Raw genomic sequence first — 13,752 nt, forward strand, 5'->3', positions numbered from 1 at the left:
GTTGAAAAGAGTCTTTCTGCTCGTCACAGGGAGGGTGAAGAGGCCATACAGGAGACGACTCATGTTGAGAAATATGTCTGGCACATCAAGTACTTCAGAGAGTGATGGGAAGGCTGTGTTGTGTCCATCTTCTGCATCTTCCACAGCAAGTGAAAACTGGGTGCTATGTTACTGCTACCGTTTAATTACAGATGAGTTGGTTGCAATAAAAGTCTATATTTTGGATTGATTATTATTATTATTATATTTCTTTGATTTTATTTGAGAGAAATACTGAATATTGTATATATATATATTTATATATATATACTGTATATATATGTCTCATTGAAGAAATAGATGTTGTATATTTTCTGTATGAATGATAGATAAATATATAGCCTATAGCCTATATTGCTGGCACTTCCTGTTCTAGAAGCCTTTTTCAGGACCGGTGAACATAGGACCCTTTTTTCGGGAGCGGGGAACATAGAACCCGGGGAATCATGCATCAACAGCAATCTAATTATTTTTTACTTGTGACTTTGCATGTGAGCGTATATCATGATATATATCAATATGGGAGGAAATAAATCCAGATTGATTATTAATTATTGCCCACATTCGTTATTCAAACAGACACACACATAGTGATGTGAGAGTGTATGGGAGGTGGTAGAGATGGTTTCTTACCTCGTCTGATCTGGGAGGCATGTCCGTCAGGGCCTCCTGCGCTCCTTCCACTGGAGAAATCAAAGAAAAAGAAACACTAGCACACAAAGCGAGGAGCACTTCATTAAGCGCATTATTGCACATGTTGATATGCGCTCCTTGAAAAGGTGCCAAGAAACCTTTACTTTGGGGGCGACAGCGACTGTGTAGGTGGGGCTCGTGGTTCTTCAGTTGGTACTAAGTGTCAGAGGGTGTGGAGGTGTAGGTGGGGCTCGTGGTTCTTCAGTTGGTACTAAGTGTCAGAGGGTGTGGAGGTGTATGTGGGGCTTGTGGTTCTTCAGTTGGTACTAAGTGTCAGAGGGTGTGGAGGTGTAGGTGGGGCTTGTGGTTCTTCAGTTGGTACTAAGTGTCAGAGGGTGTGGAGGTGTAGGTGGGGCTCACGGTTCTTCAGTTGGTACTAAGTGTCAGAGGGTGTGGAGGTGTAGGTGGGGCTCGTGGTTCTTCAGTTGGTACTAAGTGTCAGAGGGTGTGGAGGTGTAGGTGGGGCTCACGGTTCTTCAGTTGGTACTAAGTGTCAGAGGGTGTGGAGGTGTAGGTGGGGCTCACGGTTCTTCAGTTGGTACTCGATGGCAGCCTTCAGGTTGAATGCCTCGACCAGAGCCGTCTCGTGCAGCACCAGGGTGTTGCCCACACTGCGCACGTCGATGCCCTCTGTTGTCATGCCAACACTCAGCTCTGGGAGAAGATGGCGAGAATTCGTTAATGGCGTGCACACAGGTGTGCCTTCCTTCTGAGTGACCTGTTCTGTCCTTTTCAGTTGGGAAATCACACTTGCATAACAGCAAATATTCATATTAATCAGATGCGTTATTTATCTGGAATGTAAATTCACAGGAGATGATAACACTTTACAATTGACCTCTGATCTCAAACTCCGCCCTCTTGTCTTGATCCCCCAATCACAACTGTTGCTTTCCAAAGATCATGGTTTTGTAACACTTGATATTCTGTTAGCTGTTAGCCATACAGAATCCTAGAGGCACATAGCCTGGCCTGCTGTTAGCCATACAGAATCCTTGATGCATTTAGCTCTCAAGGCACAGTTATGTGGCTTCCTTTTAAACACAGCAGGCTTGAAGGATGAAAGGGCATCATTTTCATCAACTTGTCGTGTGTTTCATGCAAAAGTTATTATATTGTGAATTTTCCAGACCTCTCTTGTGGCCAGCAATAGCAACCCCTCCCCTATAATCAATTTATATAAATATCTAATCTTGGTGTGTGGCTCGATGAGAAATGTACATTTAAATCCCATGTGGACAACCTTGCCTCAAAGTTGCGACCGAAAATTGGCTTCCTATACAGAAACAGAACCAGCTTTCCTTTGATTAGTAGGAAGAGAGTTGTCGAAGCAGTTTTCTTATCAGTCCTAGACTATGGTGATGTAATCTATAGACATGCTGCGGCCTCAACCCTTAAATCCTTGGACTCTAAAAAAAAAAAATGAATAGATAAATGAATAGATAAATTAATAAATGAATAGATACATAAATAAATGAATAGATAAACCTCAGTGCTGATGATAAATAAATAAACCTCAGTGCTGATGATCAATAAATAAATGAATAGATAAATACATTAATACATAAATAAATGAATAGATAGATAAATAAATAAATAGATGAATAAATAAATGAATAGATAAACCTCAGTGCTGATGATAAATAAATAAATGAATAGATAAATAAATAGATAAATACATAAATGAATAGATAAACCTCAGTGCTGATGATAAATAAATAAACCTCATTGCTGATAGAGATGCATAGTTTTACCTGGGTGCTCCCTGATGCCTCGCTCTATGATCTCTTTAATGTACTTCTGGGCCTGATTATAGTTCTTCAGACTGTAGTAACATAACCCTATGTTGTAGGACAGCTCTGAGAGAGAGAGAGAGAGAGAAAGAGAAAGAGAAAGAGAGAGAGAGAGAGAGAGAGAGAGAGAGAGAGAGAGAGAGAGAGAGAGAGAGAGAGAGAGAGAGAGAGAGAGGTCAAACCAACAGGAAGCATGTAAGGAAAGCTGGTAAGCCACTTAATTCAAGTGTGTGTGTTATACAGTTAGTATATACTTATATTGCAATAGCTCACTTCCAAACGACCAGTTTGAGATCTGGACATGGGAAATGAGAACGTGTGGCCGATCCAAGGCCATTTTAAGATTAGGTTAGGACTCAAGGCCATGATATGCTTCCACGATTAACTGTCGCTGTTGTGTTCCTCGCCGGTGGTTGCTGGGCGTGCAAGCACTCACAGCTCCATGCACGTACCGAGCACGTTTAGATAGTGGGAACATTGGGACGGCTAGAGGACTGATCAGAGCTTGATGTAATGACCTCATCACCATTGTTGTAATTGCCACCCAACTCTTGCAATCAACAGTCATGTCTCGTCTCGACTACTGCAATGCACTGCTAGCTGGTTTACCGGCTACCACCACCAAACCACCACTCTTCAAACAATATCTAAAATATCTGGGGAAATGTTTTTAAATATATATTTATTTTTTAAATAAATAATAACCCTCTTACTTACTATTATGTACCATAATACTATGCTACTATTCTATTTTATTATTTGTATTACTGTCTATTTTATAAACAAAGAGGCCTATTGGGATGTTAAATCCTAATGTGAAAAACTGTGATTTGCCTTACCTTGCTACTATCTTTTTTATGCTCGTTTTATATGTCTGTAACCAATGAATTATGTTTTATATGTCTGCACTTTATGCATTGCTAATATTTTTTTACTGCTGTGAAGCCCTTTGAGCTGCAAATCTTGTATGAAAGGTGCTATACAATAAAGTTATTATTACTATTCTTATACTACTACCTATCTTGCTAATATGTCTATACTACTATGCACTCAGAGTATAAAGCTCGATACTACTTAACAAACAAGGCCACTGACCCTTAGCTGCCAGAGCAGTACCCCTCTTGGTGACATATTGTTCACAATCTGTAAGTCACTTTGGATAAAAGTGTCAGCTAAATGACTAAATTGTAAATTGTAATTGTATTTCATGTCCTGGTGTGTAATATGGAGAGACAGCCAGGAAAACAATAGAGGACAGATCTTCTTCCCCTCTTGCCTCCCCCCTTCTCTTCTCCTGTAGCTGAATTCATCTGAGAGTTTGCATACATTCCACGGTGTCCAACCCAATGTTCTGAGCTGTCTCTCACAATCAACTGTGTAGCATCTTGCAATCTGTTCAAATACTATATATAGGACTATAAACACACTAGACTAAAAACACACCTCTTCAATCAATATCTGAAATAATAATACATTAAAAAGAAAAAACTTACTGTCTCTTACTATTATGTAGTTTGTTACTATCTCTATACTACGATCTACTATGCCTATACTACTATGCACTCAGAATGTAGCACTCAAGTTCGACACAGTTTGACGAACAATACCTCTTACCCTTTACTAACCCTTGTTTGCCGATCTCCAGGAACTCGCCCCTCCGGGCTACACCTCGACCACGGATCCCACCAGCCTGCACCCCCTGGACCTCACCTATCAACACCGTCTGTCTGTCTCTCCTCCACTCCTTGTTCCCCATCACCAGCCCCCCCCCCTGACCCTTGGACTCCCCCCCCTGTTTAATTAAACATTCTAAACTGCCACATTCTCCTGTGCCTGTGTTCTGATCTCGGGTTCTATAGACACCCCCCAAAAATGTTTTACTGTATATTTTATATTAGAATGTATATACATAACATAGGAAATGTAAATCCCGGACCATATTTTATTATTATTATTTTATTCTTAGGCCTATTTTATTCTTTATTCTTAGGCTTATTTTTTTTAATTCTTATTCGTATCTAATTGTTTTGTCTACTTAAATGTTTACTGTGAGTGATTTGTAGTGCCAAACTTCCCTCGGGATGATTAAAGTATTTCTATTCTATTCTATTCTATTCTATTCTATTCTATTCTATTCTATTCTATTCTATTCTATTAGTGTTGGTGGTGTTGAGGGTTTAAGTTAGAGTTAAGGTTTAGTGTTGGTGGTGTTGAGGGTTTAAGTTAGAGTTAAGGTTTAGTGTTGGTGGTGTTGAGGGTTTAAGTTAGAGTTAAGGTTTAGTGTTGGTGGTGTTGAGGGTTTAAGTTAGAGTTAAGGTTTAGTGTTGAGGGTTTAAATTAGGGTTAAGGTTTAGTGTTGGTGGTGTTGAGGGTTTAAGTTAGAGTTAAGGTTTAGTGTTGGTGGTGTTGAGGGTTTAAATTAGGGTTAAGGTTTAGCATTGGTGGCGTTAGCGTTCCTATTCTAAATCAATAGGTTTCCTCGTCTTAGGGTCAAGAATGTGCACTGCAAATGGTTATCTGACCACAACTTCACAAAATATCACGTCCACAGGCAAAAAAATAGATAGACAAACAAACAAGAAATGAAAACATAACCTTGGTAATGATAAACGAGTGGCTGCTGACCTGGCTGGTAGCCCAGCACCTGCATGGCCGATATGAACTTCTTGCAGGCCTCCTCATACTCCCCCTCCTGATAGAGCAGACAGCCCATGTCCACTTCATAGTCTGGGTCGTCCTGGGGCAGCTGCTCCACCAGAGTCTAGAAAAACACACACAAACACACACACACACACACACACGCACACGCACACGCACACACATACACGCGCGCGCACAGGGGTGCAGTTAGTATCTGTTGAGCCTGCCCTGGATTTAATACAATTATGTCGTAAGATGGAGAATTTGCTATATCGTTGAATTAATTCTAATGGGAAATCACAAGATTCATACTAAGATTATACCTACAAACTGCATGCATGTCATAACAGGCTGTATAATCTCTTCTTCTGGTGAAAAAAATAAGTTCTAATGCTTTAACCTCTACCGTAGCTCCTTCTGCGGTTTGTGACACAGTCTGCGATGTCAGATTTGACAATCCTCTCTCACGGAGGGAGAATAATGTGCTGTCCATCATCCCAATGTGAATGCAATATAAGGCGCACCAGCTATCTCCATATAGAAACACAGGCGAAGGCTTCCCTTGTACCCGGCGTGCTGTACCATGAAAACATGCTGATGAGGACAGTCAACGAACCTTAGCTCCAGAGTACTCCTCCTCGCCGTACTTGATGGCCGCTTGCAGTTTGATCATCTGTGTCAGAACAGGGGGATTATGCCATTGTTTTTATTTTTATTTTTTTAATCTTTTTCCCCCTCCATTTTCCTCCGATTTTTCTCCCATCCCAATGTTAGTCGTATGCCAATTCCCAATCCCTTCCTGGTTGCTGCGCACTTACCCCCCACAGTCAGATCATCTGGGAGAGTGGAGGCTATCACGTGCTTCCTCTGACACACGTCCAGCCAATCAACCTCTTCTTTTCACCTGGCAGCGCGGATCCTCCCTGAGAGGGCGTAGCGTGTGGAAGGATCACACTATCCCACTCAGGTCCTATCCGCGCTTAGCAGGCGCCCCGACCGAACTGTAGGAGTCGCTGTTTACAACGACCCGGACCCACCCCGCCAGCTTCTCCCACCCTCTAATACAGCCAATTGTATTAGTGTGAACGGCCAGCCAAGCTGGTGACAACCCCGGAGCTGTGAGCTGGATTCGAACAGGCGAATCCAGCTCACAGCTCCGGGGTTGGTGACGAACGCAATCTCCGCTACGCCACCTAACCGCCCTTGGGGATTATGCCATTGTAATATCATGCTATGGTATCTAGTGGCACTGAGTCTTCACAGCTCATTCTGATTGGTTAAGTGGGTAACTGGTATAGAGGCCTTGTAGTCTTTCTTCCAATGTGCCATGATATCGCTGTTCCACTGTGACTTGTTTACAAAGTTAAAAGAAAATGTTTATTAAAATATTGTTGATATATTACACCATCTCTTCCAACATAAGGGAAACGTGAGCATTCAAAACATTCTGTGAAAGGTGTCTATTCAACTGGCAAAATGGTGTGGCATTACCAGTAATGCACAGATATTTTCTTGGTTTTCATATGGTATATGAAAAACTGACTGGTCATCAGCTTGTCCCATTGCAGTATCAATGACAAGACTTAAAGGCCCCGTTTAGACGGAAACGCTAGCAGGTGAATCCGCAAAAATATTTTTACGGATGTGCCTTTCGTTTATACGGAAACAGCGTTTTTACGGGGTGAAACCGCAAAAAAGTGAGACTACCTTCCAGGGTGGAATTCCTAGAAACGCAAAAGCTTTGCGCTCTCGTCTAAACTGTTAAACCGTATAAATCTGTTAAAACGATGACGAAAGGGTTGTCACGGCTCTGGTCGCGCGTACTGCTTACGTCACAGGTAGCAGGTATGCGCCAGTAGCCGAGACGTAAACAAAGCAAGTATGTCTGACTATTATCAACGGAGATCACCTGAAGGCTACATTGGCAGTACTTTTAACCCTTTCACTGCCACACAACAGAAGGTTAACCCTTTACTATCACACAACCGGCTGTCGTGTGGCAGTGAAAGGGTTAAATACACAAGAATCTGTCCCGCGGCGTGAGTGGACCCACTGTCTGTGAGTGACTCTGATTTGGTCCAATCACATTCCCCATCCACAGTCTGCGAATCAGAGGCAGAGTAGGGCGGGTCTTCACAGCACGTCATGTGACATATGCGCCAATCGTGTGACAGCGGTTCTCCGTCGTTACAGCCTCGTCTGCACAGAGAATTCCACCCCAAAACGCTCGTCTAAACGCAAAATTAAAAGTGAAACCGCAAGATGACTTTTGCGGTTTCTGTTCACAAAACGCTCGTCTAAACGTAGCCTAAATAGTAAACAGGAAGGGAAAAGACCGTTAATTTCTACCACACCAGGGCTCGTCATGATGACGTGAGCCTGTGCGAGTCTATCGTGTCCACATGTTACCTTGGTGTGACTGGTGGGGTTGTCCAGCATAAAGGTGGCCTTCATGGCATCTGCAAAGGCACACGCTCCATGCAGGGACTGGGCGTAGTATAGCTTGTATTCCTCCACCTCGGGGTGCAGCTGGGTCAGCTGCTCGTAGCACTCTGCTGCGTTGGTGAAGTCTTGCATGTGGTAATAGCAGTAGCCCAGCAGAGAGAGGGCTGCTCTGGACTGAGGGGCAAAAGATGAACAACTCACAGCTCTGAGAGCTCTCTCACAAAGCTGTAAACCGGAGGACTAAAGACTCAAACCTGTGATGTCCAATGTACAATTTGGAGCTGCTCCATATATAATGAATTGAAAACGTTCCCGTGGTTTTACAAATTTGACTTCAAAAAGGGATATATTTATCTTTCCAGGGAAACTGGCAATTCCCACAAAAAAGTGATTATCTGATATTAAAGGTGCTATATATAAAAAATTTATGCAGAGTAATCTACATTTCTTATAATAATACATCCACAGAGCTTTTAGAAAGGTGCGGAATAAAAGTATTGCTTCAAATTGTTGTTATTTACATGTTGCGTGCATGTATCCCCTCCCGACTTCCCATTTCCCCACGTGAAATGCGCCTGATTGGATAAATGACATGCTGGTGCTCTAGAGTCTAGAGTCTAGTGCGACATCTAGTAGCTGAATGTTATCTATAGCACCTTTAAGGTCTGTAATAGATTAGAAAACACAATATATTCTTATAACGCGGTCTCCCAGGTACTGCACAACACCCTTTCTCACCTTGACAGTCAAAAGGGGGGCTATGTGAGGTTGCTGTTAATTGACTATAGTTCAGCTTTCAATACCATAGTCCCCACCAGACTGGCTGACAAGTTGATAGATCTGGGTCTGAGCTCCACCCCGAGAGCCTGGATCCTGGACTTTCTAACCGACAGGTCCCAGACGGTCAGGGTGGGTGGACACACCTCCAACTCAATCACCCTGAGCATCGGGTCCCCCCAGGGCTGTGTCCTCAGCCCCCTGCTGTATTCACTGTACACACATGACTGTGTGGCCAGGTTCAGCTCCAACTCCATAGTGAAGTTTGCGGACGATGCATGGTGGTGGGTCTGATCTCTAACAATGACGAGAAGGCCTACTGGGAGGAGGTTGATGTCCTGGCATTCTGGTGCCGGGATAACAGCCTACTCCTGAACATTGGTAAGACCAAGGAGCTGATCGTGGATTTTAGGAGAATACAGCAGGGTACACACACGCCACTGTGTATTAATGGGGCTATCGTGGACATGGTGAGCAGTTTTAAGTACCTGGGAGTCCACATCACAGAGGACCTGACATGGACAACACACATAGACACTGTTGTAAAAAAGGATAAGCAGCACCTCTATCACTTGAGACAACACTTTGGGAGCCCAAGCTTAATTCCTCTTTACCCCCTTGAATGCCCAGCACCACTTCAATGTTAACGTTAATATCGCCTAATCTATGTTTTAAATTATGGCTATGTGTCTAATCTGCCCGTCGCTTATCAAAGACTCATTTTCCAGTCAACATTGTAGTAGCAGATTGTTTTTTTACCGGTTCATTTCCGTTTTATAGCATTTTGAAAAGCACTCGTTTTCACGGAAAAAATAAGACATTCCATGATAATCACCCTTTACTGAAATATTCTAGAACGGTCATTTTTCGGCCTATTTATGAATCGTTTTCAAATAAACGCTAGATTATCGATAGTATATGTGTATGCATGCACGCTCTGGCCGTGAGCTGAAAATCGATTCTCCTATTTCCTGACCGCTCGCACAGTCAAACAGCCATATCACATAATCACATAAAAGCTTATTATATCCGTGAAAACTGGTCTGATTATCCTAAGACTGGTAACATAGATTCCTTACCTGAGATCAGATGGTATCCAAATGGATTATTCCAATTGCTGATCGCCATTCGAAAAAATCTATCCTTTTATTGATCCACTGTGTATACTGTAAAAACACATAATCCCCGCTGCTCTGAGGCTCCAGAGTGAAACTGATCGACGCCGGCTGCGCTGCGTGAGTGAGAAGTAAAATGTGGAGTCCGGATTTTTTTTCTCATTCATTTTCATTGAGTTCAATCCAAAAGGGTGAATTACCATCTGGGAGACGATAGGGGCGCTTTTTTCACATCTGAGCGCCTGGGGTGGCTGAATTTCCAACGGTAGACTCGGTTGATGAAATATGAATTCAGATCGCTAATAAAAAAAAAAAAAAAATTCTCGTGAATGGGCATTCAACTCAGCTTCTTCCCCCAGGCCATCAGAACACTGATCTATCCACACACAAGCACACATGAACATGAACATGAACACACTACAAAATATTTCACTTTAAGAAACATAACTGTACATTAGTATAATTATTGTATATAGTACTTTACCTTAATTCTTAAGCTTAGCATTGTATTGTATTTTATTCTTATTACTTTTTAGCATGTCTATTTTATTATCTAGTTTATTTTATTATTCTATTTTATTATTTGTATTTTTGCACAATCGAGGCGGGCATGGCCACCTTCATTTCACTACATGTGACACATGTATGTACGTGACAAATAAAACTCTTGAATCTTGAATCTATAAAGATCCCCTCCGTTAACCATTGTTATGGTTTCCTCTTGGAGGGACGACTTTGACTATACTTATTATGTAGAACTTGTCACAAGAGCACCTTTTTCACATTCTTCCCCTGGAGCGGGAGAGCTTCTCTGTACTTCCCTGAGATCAGAGTTTAGGTCGGTCCAATATGTGGTAACTTGATACCTTTATCTTCACCGTTTTCAGTCGTTTATTGAACAATTTAGTGGAAATAATATTTATACAAACTTATATTCAATAGGGAACATTTTAATACTTTAATATTCATTGGGTTAAGTGGTAATGGTATTTATAAAGCCATGAAAGCAACCATTTATTGTTTTAAAGTGTGTATATTTATTTACTAATTTATTATACCTTTCAGGTAGTAAAAGCTATCACTATCATTTTAGAAAAAGCAACCCAAATTCAAAATGAATGTGATACTTCATTAAATGAAATTTGGTAGTATTTGGGCTCACCTTAAATTCAAAGATAGCCTACGTAATAAAATCAACACTAAGCATCGCCAAGCACTGGGGTTTGGAAACTGTATAGTGCCAAAGTCTGCACCATGAAGATCAAAACAATTACTCATGTATTTCAAAGGACGATGGGGCTGTGTAGCTCTAGGTTACTGAAGCCTACAATACATTGATTCATAGATTTGAGCACAAATAAGCTGATGGTGAGAAAGCTGTTGAGCTTATGGAAGCCGACACGGACTGGAGTGAGTGGTTTGGGCTGAAGCACTATGAGTCACCTCATGACAACATGAAGGTGAGGAATAAAAATACCTTGAAGGATGCAGATAAAGTGATGGATATGCATGTGTGTAATTGGCACAGTTGTGTGCGAAAATTGTGTGCATAATGAAAATCACAACTGGCAAATAGAGCGATTAATCGAGATTCAATTTAGAATCAGATTTTGGCTTCCCACGATCTTGAAAACAAGATCAATTAAATAAAATGATTATTGAGTATTGCACACACCCTTCACAGGCTTCTTTCATCTTTAACTACAGAAACCATATGACAGGGTACTGAAAATAGTGTGGCACACACACACAGAGTTTAGGGGGAACTTATCAGTTCAGCTAGAGACGTTGTAAAAAGATTCACACAAAGCTGTTCATAGAAAATTATTACAGGGTTCCCGCAGTTATTTTTCCCAGGAAGGAGGAAGCAGGTATTCCTGGTATTCCAGTAGACACGCAACAGCTTTATTCACCTCTTGCTACAAACACCAATCACGACTCAAATTACTGCTTGATTTCAATTCAATATTCCAATACAAATGTTATAAACTGTAAATAAACCTGGTTACAAATTGAAAATACATTAGGTGTTAAATAATGCAGTCAAATGATCAGAGAAAGAAAATGTAAATCCTATAGAAGGATTTTTTTTTTTATCTACTTTTTCTCCCATTTTCTATTTTTCTCCCATCCCAATTTCGTATCGTCCAATTCTACCCTCCCCTGTCTCGAACGCTGTTAGGCCATGCCTCCCACAAGCCGGCTGCAATGTGGACTAAGCCTTACATCACGTGTCCCCTCTGGTACTCGAGGAAGCAGCAGTCGCATCTTTTCACCTGCACAGCGCAATCTCTCAGCGTCGGGGGTTATGTAAATAAACAGTACTGTATATTTGTATATCTTGTATGTCATAAATGTCTGGATGTAACAGTATTGTATATCTGTATGTTGTGTAAATGTTATGAATTGAAAATGGGGGACGTTGATGTAAACAAGACGAAAGTCTTTCTCTGGTCTGCATCCACTTAACAATTGTGTGTATTGAGTGTATTCTGCAATCTGTTAATAACATTTTCAATCAATCAATGGTGTCAGTGGAATTGCGTTGCTAGGGAACAGCTCAGACTGCAGTTGATTTCCTGTTGCAGTGTTTGCTTATAAGTTATAATATCAACAACTGACAGGAAATCAAATGGAACATCAGTCGATTAAACATGTTTATGATGTCAAGTTGAAACCATCTATATTTTACTTTTAAATTTGCGCGACAGACAGCTATAGGAACTAATGTGTCTATCTGAACGTGCACCGATACTGGTTCAATATTTCAGTCTGCAATTGATTGAAAACTTTATTAACAGATTGCAGAATGGGTACAGTACAGTACAGCTCAATACATACAATTGTTAAGGGGATGCAGACCAGAGAAAGACTTTCGTCTTGTTTACATCAGGGTCCCCCATTTTCAATTCATCATAACATATATATACACCATACACGACATACAGATAGACAGTAGTACTGCTACATCTATACATTTTATGACATACCAGATTTGCAAATACAGTACTGTTTGTGATACAAAAATAGTCTAGAAAAGAGAGTATATACATTTAATTGACATTACCTTCATGTGCTTTTGCAGTTCATTGCTCAGAAGTTGAATTGCTTCACCATATCGACCATCTTTGATCTTTGAGGGGAAGAGGTAGAAACAGTAGAGGTTATCATGATGAACGGGAAGCAAACAGACGGCTATGGGTGAATAAGTAATAGCAAATGTAATAAACGCCTGTTACTCGTAATTTCACCATGGCTGAGTATAACGTTACTAACGTTAGCTCCGTGCCAGACCTGCAGCAACTTGGCAAGCTTGCCAACGACGTTAGCTTGCATAACTCTAACGTAAACACAATTCTCACCATTTTGTAGATCGTGGCTGTGTACTCGCCATCTTTGATATTTGTCAGTGTCATTTTGAAAAAAGCAACGTTAGTATAAAACAGCACAGAAACCTGCTTTACTCAGAAACATGTAAAGACTTTCAGCTCATGTTGCTGGTGTCTGTGGCTTCCTTGAACACACATGAAGCGTTACTTAGCAACAGTGCATAGCGGAAATTGCGTCGCTGACAAAAACGAGTAGGGTATATCTGCAGAGCCGCAAACGCAACGTCTGGGCGGGACTTCGGGGCTTGTACTCTGTTTGACTGTGCGTGATTGATTGATTGATTGATTGATTGATTGATTGATTGATTGATTGATTGATTGATTGATTGATTGATTGATTGATTGATTGATTGATTGAAAAGTGTATTAACAGATTGCAGAATGGGTACAGTTACAGTACAGCTCAATACATCCAATTGTTAAGGGGATGCAGACCAGAGAAATACTTTCGTCTTGCCCAAAACCCCCACCACCTCCTCCTAATAGACAGTCTCCTCCCCACCGCTTGTATATATTCCCTCCCCACCGTATGTATATTTCTCTCCCACCCACCCACCCCCCCCCCTAATGTACAGTCCCCTCCCCATCATATGTATATACTCTGTCAGGATCTAGGGGTAACAGTACTGTATATTGGAATACCGTTTATGTCACAAATGTATCAGTACTAAATACCTATATCTGTCCCTATGCCATAAATGTCATGTATGTTGTGTATGTCATAAATGTCTATATGAATTGAAAATGGGGGACCCTGATGGAAACAAGACAAACGTCTTTCTCAGGTCTGCATCCCCTTAACAATTGTATGTATTGAGCCGTACTGTATTGTATCCATTCTGCAATCTGTTAAATAAAGTT

At 41.2% G+C, this 13,752-nt stretch overlaps 1 protein-coding gene across 4 annotated transcripts in view; it reads right to left on the minus strand.

Annotated features, from left to right (window-relative positions):
• Nucleotides 1-13,007, minus strand: part of ift70 (intraflagellar transport 70) — a 51,950-nt gene extending 38,943 nt beyond the window's left edge. For 2 of the 4 annotated variants that reach the window (XM_084329693.1, XM_084329692.1), the window contains exons 1-9: nucleotides 12,865-13,007; nucleotides 12,570-12,635; nucleotides 9,703-9,801; nucleotides 7,575-7,784; nucleotides 5,782-5,838; nucleotides 5,151-5,286; nucleotides 2,487-2,591; nucleotides 1,258-1,386; nucleotides 673-722 (exon numbers count right to left, since the gene is read on the minus strand). In XM_084329693.1, the coding sequence (XP_084185819.1) occupies nucleotides 673-722; nucleotides 1,258-1,386; nucleotides 2,487-2,591; nucleotides 5,151-5,286; nucleotides 5,782-5,838; nucleotides 7,575-7,784; nucleotides 9,703-9,801; nucleotides 12,570-12,635; nucleotides 12,865-12,918 (906 nt within the window). In that variant the 5' untranslated portion in view covers nucleotides 12,919-13,007. The remainder of the gene's footprint in view (nucleotides 1-672; nucleotides 723-1,257; nucleotides 1,387-2,486; nucleotides 2,592-5,150; nucleotides 5,287-5,781; nucleotides 5,839-7,574; nucleotides 7,785-9,702; nucleotides 9,802-12,569; nucleotides 12,636-12,864) is intronic. The other 2 variants (XM_084329695.1, XM_084329694.1) reach the window with 1 other exon arrangement.
• Between the last annotated feature and the right edge of the window lie 745 nt (nucleotides 13,008-13,752).

This window comes from Notolepis coatsorum (genome assembly GCF_963971535.1).
Source record: "Notolepis coatsorum genome assembly, chromosome: 14".
Lineage (NCBI taxonomy): Eukaryota > Metazoa > Chordata > Actinopteri > Aulopiformes > Paralepididae > Notolepis > Notolepis coatsorum.